General features: G+C 46.8%; 1 protein-coding gene across 1 annotated transcript in view; it reads left to right on the top strand.

Moving 5' to 3' along the window:
- The window catches only part of Spats2 (spermatogenesis associated serine rich 2), a 70,077-nt gene that overhangs the window by 5,436 nt on the left and 39,525 nt on the right, over positions 1–25,116 (top strand). Inside the window, exon 2 of the mRNA XM_032886200.1 lies at positions 17,156–17,452. Coding sequence (XP_032742091.1) covers positions 17,428–17,452 — 25 coding nt within the window. The 5' untranslated portion in view covers positions 17,156–17,427. The remainder of the gene's footprint in view (positions 1–17,155; positions 17,453–25,116) is intronic.

Consider the following 25,116-nt stretch of genomic DNA (forward strand, 5'->3'; position numbering starts at 1 on the left):
TTTCCTTTGAGATCAGGTGGTTGTAGCCAGATAGGCCTCAGGCTTAAGGTACACCTTAGATGATCTCTCTCTCTCTCTCTCTCTCTCTCTCTCTCTCTCTCTCTCTCTCTCTCTCTCTCTCTCTGTGTATCCCAAAGTGGAATGGAATTTAGTATGTAGTCCAGTTTGGCTTTGTGTTTGCTTGGTTTGTTCTGTAACAGGTGTAACAGGGTCTCTTTGTGAAGCCCTGGCTGGCCTGGAACTCAGTATGTAGACCAGGCTGGCCTGGAACACAGTATGTAGACCAGGCTGGCCTGGAACTCAGTATGTAGACCAGGCTGGCCTGGAACACAGTATGTAGACCAGGCTGGCCTGGAACTCAGTATGTAGACCAGGCTGGCCTGGAACACAGTATGTAGACCAGGCTGGCTTGGAACTCAGTATGTAGACCAGGCTGGCCTGGAACTCACAGAGATCTTCCTGCCCGGGATTAAAGGGGTGCGTCCCCATGTCAGCCTTCCAGGTTGGCCTTGAACTCAAGAGAGCCCTCTTACCTTTCCCTTCCAGATATGTGCCACATGCCTGGATCTCAACATACAATGTTTTGAGAAGGTTTAGTTACTTCAAAATGTTAATTTTGTTACCTGCTTGTCTGAAGACAGCACTCAACTCATGTATAGGGGTGGTGCTTGCTTAGTAACCTTGCAGTAGAAATGATTTCAAAGGAAATGTTTTGGTCGGTTTTTCTTTTAAAGATTTATTTATATGTAAGTACACTGTGGCTGTCTTCAGACACACCAGAAGAGGGCATTGGATTCCATTACAGATGGTTGTGAGCCACCATGTGGTTGCTGGGATTTGAACTCAGGCCCTCCGGAAGAACAGTCAGCGTTCTTAACCACTGAGCCACCTCTCCAGCCCTTGGTCAGTTTTTCTAATGGAGAAGGAACCATTTATCCTGTACAGATCTTTTCATCCACTTATGCAAATGCGAATGCTGTCTTCAGAGTGTTGTAGCTATAAAAAAGTGTCAGTAGTGTAGAACGTTTTCAGTACACTTGCCTGGGTGCACCTTTCTTCATTTATAGAGGTTTTACCTCTATCAGTTGCTGGTCACTGTTGATCTTTTTTTTTTTTTTTTCTTTTTTCTTTTTTTCGGAGCTGGGGACCGAACCCAGGGCCTTGCGCTCGCTAGGCAAGCGCTCTACCGCTGAGCTAAATCCCCAACCCCACTGTTGATCTTTTATACTTGGTTCATTCATTGAAAATGATCTAACTGCCACACTGTGCTTGATTTTTGTTGTTGTTTGTTTAGCTTTTGATTTTAGACAGGGTCTTGTTGTTTAGGCTGGGCTGGTCTCAAATTCCCTGTGTAATCAAGACTGGCCTGGAAACTTGAGCCAGTCCAGACAATCCTTCTGCCTCGGTATCCTGGGATTACAGATGTATGCCACCACACCTAGCTACTTCAAATATTTGTGATAGCTCGCTGGAATGCTTGAATAGAACAGAAGTTTATTAAACTGAAGTCATTTGATTCCAGTTCTCTCTCTTCATGGGTCCGACTTGTCACATAATACCAAACCTAGAGGCTGAAATAGCTCTAGCGAACCGTCACTTAGGACAGTCTCTGCTCCCGTTTTATTCTTTCTAAATGTCCCAAGGAGGTTACTTATGCCTACGTCTTGCCTATGGTCGTTGGGTCTCACAGTGACTCTGGGTTCATATGCTGTTTGCCTGGAGCTTTGTGGAAACTTAGTGAGGCCACACTCAACTGTGGAGGGGTCTCTGTGAAGCTCAGGTCAACTGTTGGATAGTTGAATTGACCCCGAGCCCTTACACATTTGGGGTTCTTAGTTTGCTGAACAGCGGCGAGGCTTCACCAGAGGCCAGGATTTACTGCCAAGTGTTCACGCGCAGCATGGCGGGCGGCTAGTAGAAGTGGGTTTTGAAGTGCACTTCGTCGCTGTTCACGTTCTGTGGAAGCCCCAAACCTTTAAGACATTCTCAGAGTGAAGATGAAGCTTAGCTTAGCCTAGCCAGTGTCCTGTGTGATGAGTTTGTGGCTAGGTACAAGTAGATTAGGAGTTTTGGGGGATTGTCACCAGTTGCAGGAGGGCTTTTTACTGGCCCAGACCCTAAGTTAACATTGGAATTCTGGTAATATGGAGTTTTTAAAAACATTCAACTAGAAGGATAACATGATTGTTGGCAGTGGAGTGTATATATGTGTGTGCATTCTTTAGTTAGGCTAAAGAGTGTTGGGACTGAGGAGGAGAATCAGGGTAAAACCACTATATAATGTAGTTAAGTAATGCGTGTGTGTGTGTGTGTGTGTGTGTGTGTGTAAGAATATGAAAACACTGCTGCTATCAGTTCCTATGGTGTGGTTAGTAGTGAAAACATCAGTTTGTAAAGCCTGCAGTGTCTTCTATGTTGACTGCATAGTTCTGTTGAGTAGTAATTGGCTTGCTGCTGTTTTAAGCCTACTCTTAACCCTAGAGCACTGTTTTTCCTTGAATTACCCACTTGGTCTGTGATTATAGCTTGTCGATGTGGTTAGCACACAGCTGGTTCTTGCAGGCCTACTGTTAGATTCTAAGTATGCATTAGTGTGTCGCACAAGTGGCTTTTCTGCTGATTCTGTGTGGTGACAGTAAGTTGCTTTGTAAGCCCACCTGCATGTTCTGAACAAACCCCTCGATGTAAGGATCTGATCGTGGGGGGCTCTATTTTAGTTAATTGACTAAGTTTGATTTTTTTTTTTGACAGGATCTCACTATTAGTCCTGGTTGGCTGGGAACTTGCTCTGAGGCTTTGAACTCACAGAGCTCCACCTGCTTCTGCAGGAACTGAACCCAGGTCAGTTCTCAAGAGCAGCAGGAGCTTGTAACTGCTGAGCCAACTTTCCAGCCCCTTAAAATTTCATTTTTATTTCATGTGTAGGGTTTTTTTTTTTTTTTTTTTTTAATTCTTTTTTTCGGAGCTGGGGACCGAACCCAGGGCCTTGCGCTTCCTAGGCAAGCACTCTACCACTGAGCCAAATCCCCAACCCCGTGTGTAGGGTTTTGCCTTCATTCATATATGTGTACCATCTGAATGCTTGGTACCCTTGAGGGACAGAAGAGGGTGCCATCCCTGGAACCCCAGTTGCAGATGGTTGTGGGCCTCGACGTGGGTGCTGGGAACCTAACTTGGCTTCAGGTCGTGAGCTGCCGTGTGAGTGCTGGGAGCTGAACCAGGGCCCTCTGCAAGAGCAACAGTAATCTAACTTGTGAGCTGTCTGTCTGTCTGTTCAGCCTCGTTGTTACATCCTACCTGACTTCTAAAAACCGAGTACACAGTGTAATGGGTTTCACCATGGCATTTTCGTACACAGTATCGTTAGATTTTCCTTTTTTTCTTCTCCTGAGGCAGAACGTCCATATGTAACCAAGGGCATTCATACTTCTGGTCCTCCTGCCTTTGCGGAAGGTAACCACCAGTCTGAAACCCGAAATGAAGATCCACCGGATGATGGTGCAACTGAGCCAGTACTGATTACAGTCACAGTATTTCTGGCAGAATCGTACTCATTTTTGTGGGCAAATCCTATTTTTTGAAGTATGGACGGCACGTTCTGTTTCTCTTTTGGTCGTTGGTCCTTTCTACCTCTGGCTATTATGACAAGTGCTGCTGTGCATGGGCCTGGATTCATTTAATCCCAGCATGCAGAGGGGGAGGTAGACTGATCTCTGAGTTCTCGAGACCAGCCTGGTCTACCTAGGAAGCTCTAGCTGGGCCTGCCCGGGCTCCATAGTGAGAGATTGTCTTAAGCAGAGGGTGTTGCCGTGAACACTGGTGACTTGTGTTATCTGAGGGCCTGTTCTTGGTCCTTTTGGATCTGCACTTGAGTGGAACCGATGGGTTGAGGAGGGATTCTATAGTAAGGTTTGGGGCGCTACCATGCGGGTTCCCAGAGAGGCAGCACTTTACCTGGCGCTAGCCTACATGCTGGTCTGAGTTTCTCCATGTCCTTCCTAACTCTCCATCTCTCCCAGCTCTCGTTTGTTATTGTAGACATCTTAGGTGTGAGGTTGTTATGTGGGTTTTGTTGGGTATTTTTGTTTTGTTTTGATTTTGAGACAGGGCCTCATGTAGCTCTAGCTGGGCTCAGTTATTTTAGTCTGGGCTCTAGTTGGAGATGACTGGATTTCTGATCCTTCTGTCTTCACCCAAGTGCTGGGACATCACTGGTGCACCACATCCAGTTTATGTCACATTTGGGATCGAATTCACAGCTTCATGTATGTTAGCCAAGGACTCTACCAAACTCTGCCTCCAGCTCCAGTTAAGTTATGTATATGAGTGTTTGGCCTGTGTGTGCCTGGTGCCCACAGAGGACAAAAGAGGGCATTGCATCCCCCAGAACTCAAATTATGAACAATTGTGAGCTGCTATGTAGGTTCAGGGACCCAAATCTGGGTCTTTTGCAAGAGCAACCAGTGCTCTTAACCACTGAGCTGCCTCCCCAGCCCTTCTTGTTGTGGTCCTGATTTATACTTCAGTGACTAATGGTGTTGAGCATCTTAAGAAAAAAATGTATATATGTGTATGTATACATGCACACATGTATGTGTTTATGTGTGTGCGTGCACACTTGCATGAGTTTGTGTCTCCTGTGTGTGCAGCAGTCTGTGGAGAACAGAAGAGGGCACCGTATCCCCTAGAGCTGGAGTTACCCACAGTTTTGGGTTTCCATGTAGGTGCTGGGAATTGAACCAGGGTCCTCTGGAAGAGCAGTAAGTTCTCTTCAGCACTCAGCACCCAGACGTCGAGTTTTTCAGCCCATAGTTGAGTATTTTATTATATGTTGTACCTTTTTATATCTTCTCTAGAGGAACGAATTTGAAGTCTTTTGGGCATTTTTAGAATTAATTAAATCCATCAGTTAGTTTTGAGACAGGGTCTTTATCTAACCAAGGCTGGCCTGGTCTAGCCTTAGACATGTGATCCCCTGTTTTAGGTTCCCTGTGACTGTTGAACCTCAGTGGCTACAAACACTTAGCCCTGTGAGTGTGCGTGGCTTGCACTCAGTGAACATTATCCGATACCACAGTTAACTTCACATTTGCCATCTGCGACCTGCATTGCAGAAAATACTGCTCACTCTTCCCGAAGGTGAGGCTACAAGGATCTACGTTTACTGTCAGTTAGAGATTTACTGTCAGCATTGATATTTGCCTTTAGTTAATGCCAGAATCCTCAGTGTCTCAGTCATCCTTGGGGCCATTCTGACCAGTCAGCTGTCTGGGGTCCTAAAGTTCTCCCCAGCTCAGAATTGTGGGTAGGAAAGACCAGCGCTTACTTGAGTGCCAGTTTAGAGGCTGATCTGGTGGATCCAGAGGCCTGTAGCTCTAAGTCCTGAAACTGGGGCCTGTTGCTCTAAGCTTTAGAAGACATTACCATACAGTTGTAGACCAGCTTGTTGCGGTGTGTGGTGTGTCTGGGCTTCAACCACCATTCGGTGGCAGCTAGTCACAAGCCTCGGCTTCCAGCAACAGTGTGGGGAAGCCCACCTCAGCAGGGAACAGCAGATGACCTTGAATAAGCCTCTCTTGGCCCTAAGTGACAGTCTTAGGGCTCTTGGGTCCAGGATATCAGGATCCTCAGCTCCTGGCAGTGGCCAGTTTTACAGTCTTCATACCTAGTGTCTTAGTCAGGGTTTCTATTCCTGCACAAACATCATGACCAAGAAGCAAGTTGGGGAGGAAAGGGTTTATTCAGCCTACACTTCCACATTGCTGTTCATCACCAAAGGAAGTCAGGACTGGAACTCAAGCAGGTCAGGAAGCAGGAGCTGTTGCAGAGGCCATGGAGGGATGTTACTCACTGGCTTGCTTCCCCTGGCTTGCTCAGCTTGCTCTCTTATAGAACCCAAGACCACCAGCCCAGGGATGGCACCACCCACAATGGACTGGGCCCTCCCACCTTGATCACTCATTGAGAAAATGCCTTACAGCTGGGTCTCATGAAGGCATTTCCTCAACTGAGGCTCCTTTTCTGTGACAACTCCAGCTTGTGTCAGTTGACACACAGAACCAGCCAGCACACCTAGGGAATCTGAACCCCTTGGTTCTTTAGTGTTGGCACCTCTTTGGAAATCTTCCATTGACCAGATCCTGTAGCTTCTTCCTTTGTCCCTTGATGTCCCTGTGGCCTCTTCTCCCTGCGGTTTTTCTTCAGCAACCAGTTTGTCACTGCTGCCGCCTCTGCCAGTGTCACTGCTGCTGTCTTCACCCTGCTCCCACTTGCTGCTGCTTCTGCTGTCCTTTGTTCTTGTTCCGAGCTCAGTCTGCTCAACTGGTGATAAAGGACAAAAGTAGGCTAGGAAGGACTGGGCACTGTGGTGCCTGTGGTTCCGGAACTCAGGGTACTGGCAGAGGACTTCTAGGCCAGCACTGAATTTAAGGCCGGCCTGACCTGCGTGAGACGGGGAGTAGAGATGCTCAGCAGTTACAAGCAGCTTGATCCTAGCGCCCACGTGGCGACCCCATCTGTAACTCCAGGTCTGCTCTACAGGATCTTACATGCGTGTTGGGTTCATGAACCCACAACACATAAACATAAACATAAAAGATAATTAATTAATTAATAAAAATTGTTATTATCAGTTTGAAACAGTAATCTTGAGAAACATTATCAGTTAGGAGTTCCTCTTCCTCTCTCTGCCTCCATCTCTCCTGTGATCGCCTCCCTTTTCTTAGATTTCACCAGCCACAGGTAGGGTGTGAGAGGTAAGCTGTCTGGGAGAGTCAGTTACTCAGCGCTGTATTTTCTTGAGTGCTTGGTGTTTCTTGCTCTGCCGGTTCTGTCCCAGCTTGAAGCACATGTCCGTGCTGACCGACATCTACTCGGGTGATCTCTCTAGGCAGGACCCTGTGTTCCACCTTTCTTTTTTTTTAAAGATTTATTTATTTATTATATATAAGTACACACTGTAGCTGTCTTCAGACACACCAGAAGAGGGCATCGGATCCCATTACAGATGGTTGTGAGCCACCATGTGGTTGCTGGGATTTGAACTCAGGACCTCTAGAAAGAGCAGTCAGAGCTCTTAACCGCTGAGCCATCTCTCCAACCCGTGTTCCACCTTTCAATCCAGTGGGTCCCAGCCTCATCAGCGTTTCCTCCCGTTGGTGCTGCCTCTATTTCTAGGTTTTGGGTCAATTCTCTTGCCTCAGCCTCTAGAGTGCTGTGATTATAGCACCACCAGCAGCTGAGACAAGCCTGTTACTGGGCCAAAGGTGCCGGTGGGGAGCAACACCAGAACAGGCTGGAAAAGTGTAGAACCAGGAAGGGCGTGGATGGGGGGAGGGGGAAAGCATCTACTGTGTTTGCATTTACTGTGGAAGACCTTCATGTACATGAAGAACTCTGTACCAATCACACTGCAGTCCCTCCTTCCGAAAGGGCTTATTCCACCAGTCATGGCACAGCTCACAAAAGAAAAGCTGAATTTGCACCAGTCCCAGGTCTCCTGCTGGCTACCAAGGGAGTTGCTTCTTTTGTAGCCTGGGTGAAAGTAGCCGCAGGGTCATTTAGGTCCCCTGAGACCTGTGAGGCTAGCAGATGTCCAGCACTGGCTGTTAGAAGCCCCTGCGGCTGAGAGGGGCCTGTAGAAGCAGCAGGCAGCTGTGGCTGCTACGCAGATTCCTCAAAGGCAGCCACAGGCCGTTCAGAGCTGAGGCGTTAGGAGAGCGGCCTGTCTAGCTGTTTGGTTGGTCCTTCAGTGAAGTCTGGTGGGGACAAGGGGGTGGGTCTAACAGCTGTCAGTTACAGGACCATTTGCAAAGGAAGAATAAACATTAAAGATGCTTTGCATACATTCGATAGTCACAGTGAACTTACAGTACAGTGCTTAGCTCTCCTGGAGTATGTCCGGGAGATCATCTGGTCATCATCTGGTTATAGCTAAGGCTTAGACAGTTTTTCCTGCATTCTGTCCCGGTATGAGACAGTTGCTTGTGAATGCCACAGAGTGTCTTTGGGAGCTCGTTGGGGGAGCTCACTCTTTCCATTTAATGGCACTAGAGGTGCATTGCTCTTCCCATCCCTACTTGATGCTGGGGAAGGTGGGAGGCAGGGAGTCTCCCAGCTGAGCCGTGCAGGCAGCCGGCCCTGGATGGCCACCATCTACTGTCATGTGGCTTATTAGCTGCTCAGAGAAGACAGAGGACAGGAGGTCACAGTTAGTGTTAACTTAGACTTTTACTCTGCGTGGAGGGCTTTCCTTTGTTTGTTCAACACGGTCTTACTGTGTAGTGCAGTGTGGCCTCACTCCTGCCTCAGCCAGCTGAGTGGTCGAGCAGGGGACTGCATCACTGCCACCTTGACCTGATGACTGTTTCCTGACAGGGCTGTAGGTCGGCTGCTCATTTCGTCCTGCTGTGATTTAGAAAGGGTTGGTTGTTTTAAGCAAAATATGCAGAGAGCTGAGCACAAATCCAAACCCGAGTATTTTCTTGGGGTAGGTGGTTTGGACTGTGTGTATTCAGCAGCTAGGGGTTATTCAGATGCTGTTTGATGTGCTCTCTCTCTCTTGCTCTCTCTCTGTCTCTCTATCTCTCTCTCTCTCTGTCTCTCTCTCCTCTTCTCTTCTCTTGCTCTCGTTCTCGCTCTGTTACCAAGCTTTCTCCTGAGCTCTCTTGTCCTTCACCAGGTCTCTACCATTTCTGTGACTTGTGTCTGGAATATCATTGGATTGAATGAATTTTATTTTATGTATGTAGGTATTTTTATTTATCTTTATTTTATTACAGGTTGTGTATTCACTTTTAAAATTATTTACCTAAATATATTATACATAATATAGTATGTATTATATACCATATTATTTTATACACACACACACACACACACACACACACACACACACACACACACACACACTGCATGCAGACATCAGAGGGTAACTTTCAAGACTTGTCCCACTTTCTGCCATGTGGAGTCCAGGGATGAAACCTAAGTTTTCAGGGCTTGGTAGCAAGTGCTCCCCTTGAGCCCTCTTATGCCCAACCCCTGACTTTTGTTTTGTTCTTTTGAGGCAGAGTCTTGCTGTACAGCCCTGGCTGCCCTGGTTCTTGCTCTGTGGCTCAGGCTGGACTCAATCGTGAGGCAGTGCTGCCGCCTCATCCTCCCAGTGCTGGGGTCCCGGGCGGTGCCACACTCTTGTAGCCACACTTCTCTGATGAGCAACTTCGACTTGTTATTTCTTTTATCATCTGTAATAAGATGCCCTTCTGTCTGTGTACTACTAGAAAGGCACAGATGACTAGTCTGTCGAAGGACCACTGAGACAGCTGAGGAAGCATACGACTGCACATGAAGCCAGGCATGCCGGTACAAGCCTGTAATCTGAGCACGCAGCAGGCTCAGGCTATACCATTGTGAATTCCAGGCCACTGTAGGCTCCTAGCAATATCCTGAGTCCAGAAAAAGGAAGGAAACAAGGTAAACCAGAGTGAATCCAAGAGCTGTACAGTAGGGCGACTAGTGTCTCAGCCAAGGCCTGGTGAAGCCACAGAAAGGAAAGCCTTTGGGGAATATGAACTGGTTTCCAGTTTGAATTCACATAGCCTGCAGGCTACCAAAATCTCAACTGGAGAGTTTACAAGTTGTTTCAGTGGGACTGGAGAGGTGACTCAACAGTTAACAGCACAGGCCGCTCTTCCAGAGAACAGTGGTTCAGAGCCCAGCAACCACTTGGCCACTCATAACCAGACATAACTCCAATTTCAGGGATCCTGTCCTAGTTACTGTTTTATTATTATGTGTAGAGACTCCATGGCCAAGGCAACTTGTAAAAGAATGCAGTTGACAGTTCCGGAGGGTCAGTCCATGTCTGTCATGGCAGAAAGCATGGCAGCAGGCAGGCAGGATTGGTGTGGAGCAGTAGCTGAGAGCTTACATCTGATCCACAGGCACAGGAGAGAGAGACTGGGCCTGGTGTGGGGTTTGAAACCTCAAAGTCCACCACAGGCAACACACCTCCTCCAACAGAGCCACACCTCCCAGTCCAATACCAAGTAGGGACCAAGCGTTCAGATCTTCAGCCTGGGCCATTCTCATTCAAACCACTGCAGATTCAAAGCTCTCCTGCCTTTTGTGGGCACTAGGAACACTGCAGACACACAAGCCAGCATGTAGTAAATTTTGTGTATTGCCTTTCCTGTTTACTTTCTTTTTTCCAGATTAGTAGGGGCCCAGGAACTTGGAATATATACATAACAATAAAAAACTGTCAGCTGTGTCTGATTTTCAGATATGTTTATTTATTAAAAAGGGTGCTGGAAAGATGGCTTACAAGCTAAGAGCACTTAACTGCTTTCTTCCAGAGGACATGAGTTTGGTTCCCAGCGCTCAAGTCAGGTAGCTCACAGCCGCCCGGGACTCCAGCCCCAGGGATTCAGTTCCTTTTTCTGGCCTCTGTGGCCATGCACACCACACACACACACACACACACCACACACACCACACACACACACACACACACACACACACACACACACACACACACATAACTAGGGCTGGAGATAGGGCTCAGTGGCTAAGAGCACTGGCTGCTCTCACAGAAGACCTGCTCCTCAGCTGGTTTCAAGCTGGAGTTCTCTCTCCTTGAACCTCCTGAGTGCTGCCTTTTAGGTACGCACTACCATCTGGACGTGTCTCTCTCGGCGACTTAGGTTGAATGTAATTTGGAGCAGTTTTTAAATTTTTGAAATAATTTTCTTTAATGTGTATGAATATTTTGCCTACATGTAAGTCTGTGCCTGGTACCTGAAGAGGCCACACGAGGTTCAAGTCCTTTGGATTGGGGTTCGGGATGGTTGTGAACCTCTGGGTGCTGGGAACTGACCCCGGAGCGACCTGCTCTCAACTGTTGGCCATCTCCGCAGCCCCGGGAGTGGTTTTCCCGCGGCAGGGTCAGTCCTTCTGTCACCTGAGTGCTGGTGTTGTAGGCGTGCTCCGCCATCCTGACTCATACCAGTCTTCAGTTTTTTAAGAGTAATATAGCCGTGGCTAGTGCTGATCCTCCAGGCCTCTGCCTCTGCCTCCTAGGTGTGAAGATTATTGGCCTGTGCCACCACGGGCCCCTGGCTGTTTTGATTTTTTTTTTTTCTTCCGTGATGGAGATCAAACTTAGGCTCATGTGTTCTCTGGGAAGGACTCTACCACTGAGCTACATTCCAGCCTTTTAATTTTTATTCAAATTTATCTTATAGGGACAAGTGTTTTGCCTGCATGTATATGTGTATACCTTGTGTGTGCCTGGTTCCCAGGGAGATCAGAAAAAGGTGTCGGATCCCTGGAACTGGCATTGAAATTGGTTGTGAGTCACCATGTGGGTGGGTGCTGAGATCTAGACCTGGGTGCTCTGCAAGAGCAACAAATGCTCTCACTGCTGAGCCACCTGTCTCTGCAGCCCCAGGCCTCCCCCGACCCGTGTGTGTGTGTGTGTGTGTGTGTGTGTGTGTGTGTGTGTGTGTGTGTGTGTGTGTGTGAGACAGACAGAGATAAGGACTCACTGTGAAGCTCAGGTTGGCGTCTAGGTACTCAGTACAGGTGCGTACTGCCGTGCTCAGCAGTTGCTGGCAGGTCTGAAGTAGTTTTATTAAAATAGAACAAAGCAAAGGTGGGTTTGCTAGGTGGTGGGGCTCATTGTGGAAGCAGTGCTCGCCAAGTGGAAAGTGCGCGGACAGCTAGCATAGCTGTGCTCCCGTGACGCAGCACTGCACACAGCAGGCAGGAAGTTCCAGGCCGTCGTGGACAAGACAGAACCAAAGCAAACACATTTTTTTTTTTTTAAAAAGTAGGATCTAAATATTTGCCCTGTGAGCAGGAGAGATCCCATCTCGCTTTGGATTAGAGGACTTTTCTTTGCTATCAGTCCCAAAGCCCAGACAAATATTTACATCAGCTACATTGTGTGCTTGCAGTGGTGCACGCCTTTAATCTCAGCCCTGAGGAGACAGAAGCAGGCCAGTCTCTGAGATCCAGGTCATCCAGTGGCATAGTGGCAACCGGCCTAAAAAATAATAACAAGGGTTGGGGATTTAGCGCAGTGGTAGAGCGCTTGCTTAGCAAGCGCAAGGCCCCGGGTTCGGTCCTCAGCTCCAAAAAAAAAAAACAAAAACAAAAACAAAAACAAAAACAAAAGAAAAACAGACAAACCCCCAAGCACATGGTGGGTTAAGTAGATGGTTTTGGTTTTTTTGAAATGAGCCTTTGCTATGACTCTCAGGCTAGCCTTGCACTCCCAGCAGTCTTCTTGCTTCAGCCTCCAAGTGCTGAGACTGTAGGCATGCCCCAACCTTTCCTTCCTTTTGATGAGTGATGCAAAATCTCTTCAGATAGTTCCGTGCGTGGAATAGTCTTGGGTAGGAGCTGGAGAGATGGCTTAGGGGCTGAGAGCATTTGCTGCTGTGCTCCTGTAAGGACCTGGGCATTTCTCACTCTTCTAGAACACCAGTTCCAGGGGATCTGGTTACTCTCTTCTGGACTCTGCATGTGGTGCATTTAACATGCCTTCCAGGGGCTGGAGAGATGGCTCAGTGGATAAGAGCACTGACTGCCCTTCCAGAGGACCTGAGTTCAATTCCCAGCAACCACATGGTGGCTCACAACCATCTGTAATGGGATCTGATGCCCTCTCCTGGTGTGTCTGACAACCACAGTCTACTCATATAAATAAAATAAATTTAAAAAAAAATGCTTTCAAAATATTTATACAGATAATAAAAATAAATCTTAAAAATATTTTCAAATACCTATATTATTTGCTATGTAAAGAATCATCAACAGAATATATATCTTATTCCCTAAGATGCCTTACTAGATTATGATCATATAGATATATTGGTATTTGCTAAAACAAACATTTAACTGTCTAGGAAGAAGTGAAGAAAGGTTAATTAAACTGCTGCTAAATAATTCAGGGTGTTTGAGTGACTTAGCAGATGAAAGCTAGCACTTTCAAATGTCTGTTTGGAAGTCCTCACATGATGGGGAAAGCAATTACTTTTCCGTAGGTCTGTGTTGCCTTGCCCTCCTGCTTTTCTTCTTCTAGGCCTTTTCCATTCTGTTGGAGCCAGCTAGTTCTTGTCGGAAGTGGTTTTGATTTTCTTGCAGAAGTTATGCTTCATGTAATTGCAATCCGTACATTAAGAATTTAAAGAATTTCTTGTTTATGGGTGTTTTACCTGCATGTATGTCCGGTAACTACTTGCAGGCCTGGTGCCTGTGGAGGCTAGAAGAAGGCATTGATCCCTTGGAACTTGAGGTGCAGACCCATAGTGAGCAACCGTATGGGTGCTGGGAATTGAGCCTGAGTCTTTTGCAAGCCTGAGTCTGTGCTGTGCAGCGATGCCGTGGCAGAGGTAAAAGCCAGCATTGGGTTGGGGCCTCCAGGTACAGAGGTTCAGTCCATTATTATCAAGGTGGGAAGCATGGCAAGGTCCAGGCCAGCGTGGTACTGGAAGAGGAGCTGAGAGTTGTACATCTTGTCCTGAGGGGAAGCAGAAGACTGTCCTATAGGCAGCTAGTGTCTGAGGACAGCTAGGAAGAGGGTCTCAGAGCCCACCTCCTCAGTGACACTCTTCCTCCAACAAGGCCACCCCTCCTAATAGTACACTCCCCGGACCAAGCATATTCAAACCTCCACATTCCACTCCCTGACTCCCATAGACCTGTTTTAAACACATGAGTCTATGGCAGTAATACCTAGTCATAGCAAAATATGTTTATTACAACTTCAAATGCCCCATAGTCTGTTACAGTCTCAACAGTGTTAAAGTCTCTTCTGAGACTCATCCAGTCAGTTACTGTCAAAAGCAGATCACACACCTCCACCATCACAGGGTGTACACTACCATTCCAAAATGTCATGCTGAGGAAGTACTGGGCCAGAGCAAGACCAAAGGCCAGCTGGGCAAGCTACAAACTCCATGTCTGATGGCAAAGCGCTCTTCAGATCCCCAGCTCCTTTCATTCTTTTTGACTGCTATTGGCAAATCTGGCATTCACCAGAAAAAAAAAATTATTCTCTTGGGCTGCTTCCACTCCCTGTTAGCAGCTTTCCTCAGCAGACAGCCCACAGCTCTGGTGTCGCTAACATCCTGGGACCTTCAAGGCAACTTCAGCGTTACAGCTTCTTGTTCTATGTCTGGGATCCACACATGATCTTCTGGGCACCTCCAACGGGCTTGGGTCACTCATCCAGCTCTGTCCTCTGTAGCACATTAGGCTCTGGTTGATCCACTCCACTGCTGCTGTTCTTCATAGTTCTGGCTGTTCTGGAACTTGCTGTGTAGGCCAGGCTGGCCTCAAGCTCACAGAGGATCAAAGGCGTGAGCCACCACTCTTAGTTTGTTTTTGTTTTTTTTTTTTTTTTTTTTTTGGAGCTGGGGGCCGAACCCAGGGCCTTGTGCTTGCTAGGCAAGGGCTCTACCACTGGGCTAAATCCCCAACCCCAGTTTGTTATTTTTAAATTAAAAAAACCTTAAGTTTGGTTGACTAGGAAGACGCCAATATGTGTCTCCTAGCTTAGTGGCCAATTAATGATTGGGTAAGGATTGTGCTTCCACCCCCTGCCTGTAGGGGTGTGTGTGTGTGTGTGTGTGTGTGTGTGTGTGTGTGTGTGTGTGTGTGTGTCTTTCATGACAGAGTCTCATGACTGTTTGCACCTGTGTGCAGGTTGGGGATCAGCCAGGGATGTGTGGGAGGTTTGGACCCACTGTGACTCTCTATCTTGAATCTGTGGAGCACTCCAAGGTTCGCTGGTTCTATTTTCAGGTTTCCCCTTTAATTTCTGTCTGATCTCCTTGTCTGTTATTTGTGTCAACAATGACAGTAACTTTAGACTGAGTGAGTCCTGCTGTTACCAAGGATACCAGTCATTACAGACACTAGGGTGAGAGAGGACTCACGGGCCTCTGACCTTTGACACTGCAGCATGATTGTCATTTGTGTACGAAGGGCGCAGAGCTTTTTTAAAGAATATATATAGTCCAGGGTTCCCACAGATGGTGGGTCGCATGTGCTTGTTTTATATGATGCAACAAAGAAGTTCTCAGGCGCTGCTGGGCCAGTGGCTCGGTTAACAGCACCGACTAATCTTCCAGAGGATCAAAGTTCAGTTCCCACCACCCCAAAGAAGGCTCACAGTCCTCTGTAACCCTAGACCCAGGAGGTCTGACACCCTTTTCAGGGTACTGTATGCGAGTGGTGTACAGTCATACATGCGGCTAATCACCCATGCATATTGAATGAATGGATGAATGAATGAATGAATGAAGTTCACAGGAGTTACTTCCAAGGTTTTCTCTTGTTAACAGGCATGTCAGAACAGTATATTTTGAGCACTCTTGACAGACACTGGGCTATTAACTGTATTTTTCTTTTTTTTTTTTTTAAAGATTTATTTTATGTATATGAGTACACTGTAGCTGTCTTCAGACACACCAGAAGAGGGCACCTGATCCCATTATAGATGGTTGTGAGCCACCATATGGTTGCTGGGGATTGAACTCAGGACCTCTGGAAGAACAGTCGGTGCTCTTTTTTTTTTTTCTTTTCTTTTTTTCGGAGCTGGGGACCGAACCCAGGGCCTTGCACTTGCTAGGCAAGCGCTCTACCGCTGAGCTAAATCCCCAACCCCTCAGTCAGTGCTCTTAACCGCTGAGCCATCTCTCCAGCCCCAACTGTATTTTTCATTTCAGTTTTATGTTTGGGTGTTTTGCCTGCATGCACATACATATCCCCTGGAACTAGCCGTACAGACGGTTGTGAGCCGTCATGTAGGTGCTGGGATTGAACCTGGGTCCTCTAGAGGAGCAGCCAGTGCTCTCAACCGCTGAGCCACCTCTTCATTCCCTTGATTGTATTTTTTCATAGTTATTTCTGATGAATTTGAAGAAATTTGAAGAAGTAAAAATCAATCCCCCCACCTCCCTTTGGAGACAGGGTTTCTCTGTGTAACCCTGGCTGTCCTGGAACTTGATTTGTAGACTAGGCTGCCCTCGAACTCAGATCCATCTGCCTCTGTCTCCCGAGTGCTGGGATTAAAGGTGTGCACCACTACTACCCAGCATAAATATATCTCAAAATAAAAATGAAAATGTACTTTTAAAATATATTAAAATATATCATTTTTTCCCTCTGTCTTATCTCTTCCATGTTCTGCCTCCCTCCTATCTCAAAGTCATGGCCTCTTTTCCCTTAATTATTTTTACATATATGTATGTATGTATGCAGTAAATATATACGTGCCATCTGCTTAGTCCCTTGGGTGTTGTTTTTCTGTGTGGGTTTCTGGGCTGAGCCTTGGCATTGGGTAGCCACTTGGAGGCTCATCCCTGGGGAGACTAATTCTCCCTCTCAGCACTTACTGCCTGTGTCTCCCCATCTAAGGATGAGGCCTGGAGGGAATCCCCTCATCCACGGCCTGCCAGCTGGTGTTGTCACTGTCAGGTCTTATTTGGACAGCTGTATTTATAGTTGAGTGCCATGGGTGTAGCTCCCTTGTCATATCTAGACACAGTCTTCTGGTCCTCTGTCTCTTGCAGTCCTCCCCCATCTTTCTCAGTGTTCCCCAAACCTCAAGTATATTGGCTGTGTTTAGATGCATCAGCCTAGGCCCCGGGTGAGCGGTTCTCAGCTTGGGTCGGGCGCCACAGGTGAGCAGTTCTCTGCATTTTGGTCACTGTGGTTTCCTGTAATAATCTCCATTTGCTGCAAAAAGATGCTTTGGCGGGGGATTGGCTCTATGCTTACAGCACCGTGCCATGCCAGTGAGCTAGTGCCAGAGATGTCAGTCCCAAAGAGAAGAAAAGGGCCATGTTCAACTAACATCAGATTCTAAGAGATTTTTATTTTATGTATGTGAGTGCACTGTAGCTGTCTTCAGACACACCAGAAGAGGGCATCAGATCCCATTACAGATGGCTGTGAGCCACCATGTGGTTTCTGAGAATTGAACTCAGGACCTCTGGAAGAGCAGTCAGTGCTCTTAACCACTGAGCCATCTCTCCAGCCTGATAGTGCTTTTTATTAACTGAAACTAGTTTCGTAGAATTTCAGATCCCATGAATAATACTTGTTACTATAATAGTAAATGTGTTTGTATTTTTGCTTTTAGAATCTCCCTGGGGAAAGACATGACTGACTGCAATGATAGATCCTGACAAGAAGTTGATACCAGAGAAGGAAAGGAAACTGACAGCTAGTGAACAGAATTTTAAACAACCAGGATTTTGTATTTATTACTCCCAACTATAGACTTCTATTGCCACTTTTAAATCAGCAGGATTCCCAGAACTTGGACGAAGATATTTCTTCTGTTTTGGGTTTTTTTTTTTTCTTCCTCTTTTTTGTTTTCCTTTTTTAAAATTTGATCGTGAGGAAACTGCAATGTCTAGGAAACAAAGCCAGAAAGGTAAGATCACATATGTGCATAAATTGTTAAAAGAATAACTGTTGCCGTCTGGGGATGTGTGTAGCTTAGTGGTGGATGCTTGCCCAGCATGCACAGGGCCCTGGGTTTTAGTCTTGTGCATTGTGAAAGTAAGTGAGCCCAGAGCATGGGGATGGGAAATAAAGCTCAGGGCTGGGGGCCCTCCTGGCACTGGTGTGGATTTGATCAAAGTGTAGCTAGCGGTGGAGTGCTGATCCTCAGGTAAGTAAGTCTGTGGTTGGAAACTGTTCGTTTATTAACGTCCTGGATGACTTTGCAAGTATTGTATGAGGTTTAGTCCTGAGTGTAAGTCTGGGGATCGATCTCCTTAGGAGTTTCTACTCGAGACAGATCTGTCCAGCTGTAATAAATTTGTCAGAGGGCGAGGCATGAGCTGCTGGTACCTTTTGTAGAGTGGGTATATACCCCAGGGAAGTGGTGGGAGACACTTCCTGCCTGGTGTTTCCTGTTCCCAGGGGAAGGAAACGGTGCAAGCAGGCGCTTCCAGGCTCATTTCCTCCTTCGGCCTTCCAGGCTTGCCACCCCGGCAAAATGGAAGGCACAGGCAGGAAATATGAAGAGAGGTTATGCTGAGGGAACAAAACAGGCTGCACAGGACCCTTCTCCAGTACACAGGGCCGCTCTGGGCTCATTTTAGGAGTGGCCATAGGTGTCTTGACTTTCTTCTCTTGTTCATTTTAATTTTCAGTATAGCATTCTTTAGTTCAAAACACAACTCCATGGACTGAGGTCATCAAATATTAAATATGCTTCTAATTGCTATTTGACAGTTCAGAAACCTCATAAGAAAACAGTATGGCAAAGCCACTCATGTTTTCAAAAGCCATCATATGTTTCGTCATATGACAGATTTTCATAAAGAAAACTTTAGCTGTAAGGAATAGTTAGATTACTAACAATGTTCAAGTGGAGTGACATAAACTGGAGAAGATTTTACAACATTTGCTTTTAGTCTACAACACGATTGATCTCCCTCCAGTTATGCTTGGAGAGTCAAACGTGTGCTTCCTCCTGCAACTGGGAGTCAGTGATTGATCTGACAGGAGGCGCCTTCGTGTCTGTGTGTGTGTGTGTGTGTGCGTGCGTGCGTGCGTGCGTGCATGCGTGCGTGCGTGCGTGCGTGCGTGCGTGCGTGTGTGTGTGTGTGTGTGTAGGTAGGTGTGTGGGTATGTGTGTGTGTGCGCAAACGCATACATATGCTTGCAGAGTGTATGCGCAGGTGTCCACAGGGGCCAGAAGAACCTGTCAGAGCCCCAGGAACTGGAGTTGCCAGTGGTTGTGAGGCTCCGTGTGGGTGTCAGGAACCAAACCTGCTCCTCTGTAAGAGCAGCCAGTGGAGACTTAAAAAATATAATATAATTACATTACTTCCCCTCCCAGGCCCTTTTATCTACCCCCCCTTGCTCTCTCTTTCACACTGATGGTGTCTTTTCAGTGTGTTTGCTTTAGGAAGGCTGCTGGAGCATACTGCAGTGGTGGTGTTCAGAGCGAGCTAGAAATCCTACCACGTGGTGTTTGTCATCCAAACTTCCCGACTCTGATTTGTTCCCTCTCCAAGCATGATTCTCCATTATTTGAACATTTGAGGGTTTGTGGTTTTGTTTGGTGTGCACACATGCATGCGTACAAGCACACAAGACTAAGGACAACCTCAGGTTTGTTCCTCCTTAAGTCCTGTCCACGTGATTTTTGAAACAAGGCCTCTCTGTAGCCTGGGCCTTGCCAATTAGGCCAGGCTGGCTGGCCAGCAAGCTTCCAGTAGTCAGCCTGCCTCTTACCACCAGTGCTGGAATCATAGGCACGTGCCGCCAAGCCCGGCTTTGGTTTTAGACATTAACCAGTGTCTCATCCTTGTGTAGCAGGAGCATTATGTATGGAGTGTGCTATCTCCTCAACTGATTGTCTTTGTTTTTCTAAATGCCATTTTTTTCTTAATACAATAGTCCTTTTCTTCATTTTTTTTTTTTTTTGGTTCTTTTTTTTGGAGCTGGGGACCGAACCCAGGGCCTTGCGCTTCCTAGGCAAGCGCTCTACCACTGAGCTAAATCCCCAACCCCCTTTTCTTCATTATTAAGTACTATTAGTAGAATAGAAGATTATCACTTTGATACTAAAATTGGTGATATCTTCAGTTCTAAAGCTTGAGAATGCCTAGGCATTAGTTATCGGTTCTATGACAGTAGCTAGTTGGCTGCCTGCCTTCCTTCCTTCTTCCTTCCTTCCTTCCTTCCTGCTTTCTTACTTTCTTGCTTTCTTGAGACAAGCTCTTTCTACATTGTAGCTCTGCCTGCCTTTGCCCCACGAGTTAGTGGGACTAAAGCTGGGCACTGCACCACTTGTACTGTGCGCTTACATTTGCAGTAGAATCTGAGCTCCTACAGATTCCAATAGTTCATGTGAAGAGATGGCTCCATGTATAATTTTATAACTGGTATGAAAATGGCAGGTCTGAGGCTCATTGATAAGGAAAGAGATAAGATATAACCTTACTTAGTAGCCGTATTTCTTTCTGGCAACTTGCTGACCCATCTTTTATGACCTGTCATGTAGGTCACCTCTCTGCTTTGCCCCTCATCCGTACATAGTTGTTCCCTCCCTCCATCCCTCTCCTTCCCTCCCTTTTTCCTTCTACCTGAACCTCCTTTCTTCCCTCCTTCCTATCCTCCTCTCTGTCCTCACCTCCCTTCTTTTTCTTTTCTTCCTTTCTATCTTGTAATCCAGTGCTGGAAACAGACTGATTTCTGGTACTCACCTGCCAGCCAGCCTAGTCTAGTTGCAAGCTCAGACCAGAGAGGGACACTGTCTGAAATGCTAGGCGTGTCCAATTCATCCAGAACCTCTTCTCTAAGAGTTTACGTTTGTTCAGACACTTCTTTTCACTTTACTTTTTAAAGAAAAAAAATTTTTTTTTTTTTCGGAGCTGGGGACCGAACCCAGGGCCTTGCGCTTGCTAGGCAAGCGCTCTACCACTGAGCTAAATCCCCAACCCCTTTTTAAAGAAATTTTATCTTTGTTTTCTTATTTATTTTGTGTGTGCATTTATCTGTAGATCACGCATGACACAGTTTTGTGTGTGAGTGATGTGGCTTCCGTGTGGAGCTCAGAGGAAAACTTGGAGGAGTCCATTTTCTCCTACCATCTGAATCCCAGGGCTCCACCTCAGATCACCAGGTCTGGCAGTGAGACCGTCGCCTGCTGATTCATTGTGTGGGCTCCTGAGTTTACCTTTCAATTCTCCATGCAGCCTTGGAACTCGCTCTGTAGACCAGGCTGGTCTCCAACTCACAGAGATCCCCTGCCTCTGCCTCCCGAGTGCAGGGATTAAAGGAGTGCACCACCACGCATGGCTTGCTTTTTCATTTTCAAAAGAGAGTTGAATAAAGGAAGAAAGATGGCTACTGATAGTCTGATAATCACCCTGCCAGGTTATCTGGGCCTCCAGACTTCTTCCCTCTAACTCTACCTCCATCTAATTGGGTCTTTACCTTTTCTTGCCTCTCTTTGGCCATGGTAAATGTAAGTCATATTGTTCCTCATCTCGTTTCCGTCTGCGTAAGCATGCCGATGAGTTATGCCGAGAACCTAAGAGAGCTGACATGCCGCGCACTGTTGGAGTAGTGGGACTCTGAAGTAGATGGCGATAGGTGAGCGGTACAGCACGACACGCCGACTCCCTGGGCTGCACTGGGCTCAGCGTGTCACTTTGGACAGGGATGATACTGTAACTGATTTTCTCAGTTTTTTCGTCAGTGAATAATTAAGCCCCAGACTGGGAGCTTTACTCAGGCAGAACTCCTGCCTAGCATGCAGGAAGCCTTGGGTTTGATACCCAGCACTGAGGAGTATGAGGAGGGAGTCTCAGGTTATAATGCCAGTTTTCAATTTACTTCATCAAAGGAAATACTTTGTCATCGTTTATATGGTGGGAAATGGTGTAATAAGTCTAAATAAAAGATACAAATTTAGTACCTCCCTGAGAAACTCTAGACGAACTCCACAGCTGTGTCAAATCTTCTGCACACTTAAGCTTGCTAAGCAGTCTAGAGTGGAGGGTGGGCATGGCTTCTGATGAAGAGAAATCTGTTAATACGAGTTCCTTCAGCGCTTCATAGAACCTCTGTGCATTCAGGTCGCCTTTGGACTTCTCACGGCAGGGCCCAGGCTGTGGCGGTTTTCATAGTCTCTATTCCAGAAGTCTATTGCATGGTTGATTATGATGGTGGTGGTGGGGGGGGTGTTGGTGGTGGTGGTGGTGGTGGTGGTGGTGATGATGATGATGATGATAGTTACTTTTTTTGTTGTTATATATTTTGAGACAGGGCCTCACTTTGTAATCCTGGCTGGGCTGGGTGGGACTTACTGTGAGGACCAAAACTGGCCTCGAACTCCCAGATCCACCCACCTCTGCCTCCTGAGTGCTGGGGTAAAGCTGTGCCCCCCGCCTGGGCTGTGCATGTTTTCAGTTGTGCAGTGTAATCGGCTAGCACTTAGCTGCTTACGTATTAAGATAGTGTATTTGTATTGATCTGTTTTCAATTCTTCTGTCATATACCCTGAATTGTAGGGTAATTCTGATTAATCTTTAATGGGACCACCATTTGGTTACAGTAGACTTGTCCCTCATGTTACAGCAGCCAAGCTCCCAGGCTCCGGTTGCCCCAGCCCTTCGCCAGGGCTTGTTTTCTGGGGTTTCTTTTGCCTTGTGCCATCATTAGGCCTAAAACAACTTTGCCTGATTTCTTTCCTCTCTTCCTCTCTCCTCCCTTCTCTTTTCTCCTCCTTTTCTCTTTCTCTTTCCCCTCCTTCTTTCTCTCCTCTCCTCCCCTCTCCCTCCCTCTTCTCTCTTCCTGCCTCAGCCCTCCAGGTGCTGAGGTGATAAGCCAGACACCATTTCCTGACCCTCTGGTTGTTGAAGCCCACAAGGCAATAATTAAAACTTAGTGTTTATATGCGGGGGTTGGCTGATGGGGAGGCGGTACACACCTTTAATTCCAGCACTCGGAGGCAGAGGCAGTCAGATCTCTGAGTCAGAGAACAGCCAGGTCTACAGAGTGAGTTCTAGGACAAGCACTGTATCAAAAAGCAAAAACGAGGGGTTGGGGATTTGGCTCAGTGGTAGAGCGCTTGCCTAGGAAGCGCAAGGCCCTGGGTTCGGTCCCCAGCTCCAAAAAAAAGAATTAAAAAAAAAAAAAAGCAAAAACGAAACCCAACAAATTTGGGTTCATAAAGATGTCAGTAATAATTGGTGACACTGTTTTCTGATGGTCTTGAGTGTGTGCTAACTGAAATAAGTGTAAGGATTTCAAGCTGACTCCTGACAGTGGGGAGTGGGTGATAGTAGGAAAGCTCAGGCAGGCATGGGTGGCTTTTACCAAAGAAGGTTGAAGTTAGAGGAGGCTGCATCTTGTTTGAATCTTGCCTAAGAAAAATGTAACACAGTTTCTTTCTTTAAAAATGTATCTCTGAAGACTTAGGACTGGGACTGTTGAATGTTGAGGAGTAAGTGGGGTATTTATATCACTTCCTCCAAAGCCCAAGGCATGTCTTGAGGGAAGGACAGAAGCAGTGTGGACTTCTGGGTGCAGCCCGCCCGCTACATTTTTGACCTCATGACAGCTGTGGTAACTTCCACAAACTGTACCCGAGATTGAGCCTGCTGTGCTGTCGTAGAAGAGGGAGGGACTCCTGGGACCCCCATCCCTCCCCGAGGATATATGCAGTTAATAGTTGGTGAGGACAGAAGATGATTTCTTCTGTGGTGAAGTCACGGCTAGCTTTCCATGCTCCTGTGACCAACTCTAATGAAGTTTATTGGTTCATTACTAAAGGGGTGGTGGCCGGAGAGACGGCTCAGGGTTAAGAGCAGGGGTGGGTCTTGATCTTCAGGTGGGAGGTGCTTACAGTGCAAACAGGAGCACTTGAACCCATCTTGAACCCAGGCATGCTCTGTAAAGCCCAACACTTGAGAGGTAGAGGTAGGGGACCATGCCTTAAACAACAACAACAAGCATACTCTTACCACAGCTAAATAGAAAACGAACTCCAGCTTAGATTTTGTGTGGGGGTGCAGATGCTTGTGGACCCAGAGTCCAGGCTTGGGTATCATTCCTCAGGAGCCATCCACTTCGGGTTTTGAGACAGGGTCTTCATTGGCCTGGAGCTCACTGACAGACTAGTCTAAGCGGGTTTGGCCAGCACGCCCCAGGGACCTCCCTGTCTCTGCTTCCCCAGGCTGGGATACAAACACAAACACGGCTGGCTTTGTGAAAATGGGTTCTGGGATTGCAGTGCTGGCTCAGTGGTTAAAAGGATTGGCTGCTTTTCAGAGGCCCCGGGTTCAGTTGCCACACCCACATGGCCGCTCACAACCATCCATAACTATAGTTGAAGGGGATCCAGCATACTGTTATGGCTTCCACTAGCATTGAGCTAGCTCCCTAGTCCCCTGACTCTTTAGGCCTTGGGGGTATGGACGGGTATTTCATTATGAGCCGAGACCTGGTGGTGTACCAGGACCTTCAAAAACAGACCCTTATGTAAACCACCTTGCTGTTGTCCATCATCGTCCCTTCTGCTCCCCCCCCACCGCCCCTTTCCTTTCCTTACCCATCTGGTTCTGCCATTACAAACGTGCGCCACCCACTTCACTTTATGTACTTGGTTTCTGTTAACTGGCGCGCTGGATAAACTCAAATGATGTGGGATCTGAGTGCAGAACTGCCATTTGAACCCTCTAGTTTTTTGTTTGCTGGTGTGTTGTTAGGAGGACAATTAACAGGCTCGTAAGAATCCTCTTCTAAAATAGGCCATACTTTGATAATTTGCTCTAAGCTTGTCCCTCTGTTCTAAGAGATTGGTGGTTTGTGTCTCTAATAATGAGCTCGCGATTGGTGTCTTGGTGTCACCCTCTGGTCACTGATAGGCCTTCCGGTGCAGGGGAGCGCACTACAGCTGTCAAACCACATCATTGGGCTGGTCTGCAGCGAGTGAGGACGTATCTCGGTGCCTTGGCCATGTGCGGTCTTCCTCTTTCTGCTGCATCTCTTTCACTTGATAAGGGTAATTGAGAATTAACCATGTTGTGTCGTCATCTGGAAGACTGAGGCTTACACACACTGGGTTTGTGTAATGCCCAATTTTTTTGTACAAACAGAGTTTTTTTTTTTTTTTTTTTTTTAAATCTATATGGACTCACAGTTTATTGGCAAACATGATTTCTCTTAAGAACAACATGGGCTCTAGTCATGTTGTCTTTCACACTTGTACTCAGATCTGACCAGAACATAGACCTTGGACCTTCCTTAGCAACTAGGAGGTATTTGGAATGAAGGTAGAATTATAGCTCTAAATTAAACTTTAACTAAAATACTTATGTTTGTAATAATAGCAAAAGAATTTGGAATATACTATCATATTCAATGTTTTTTATACTCCCTTTGTCAGAATTTCCCCTATCACTTGCTTTGCTGTGTTTTAATTCCCAAACTACTCCCAAGTGGGTTTGAGGAATCAGTGATGCAGAAACTGTCTGGGAGGGGGTCTTAGGCCTTAGTCTAGACTGTTGAGGCCAAGCCTACATTTTGACATAAGATTTCTCAGAAGGTACACGTGCACAGTAGAATCTG

This window comes from Rattus rattus, chromosome 1 (genome assembly GCF_011064425.1).
Source record: "Rattus rattus isolate New Zealand chromosome 1, Rrattus_CSIRO_v1, whole genome shotgun sequence".
In the NCBI taxonomy this organism is placed as follows: Eukaryota; Metazoa; Chordata; class Mammalia; order Rodentia; family Muridae; genus Rattus; species Rattus rattus.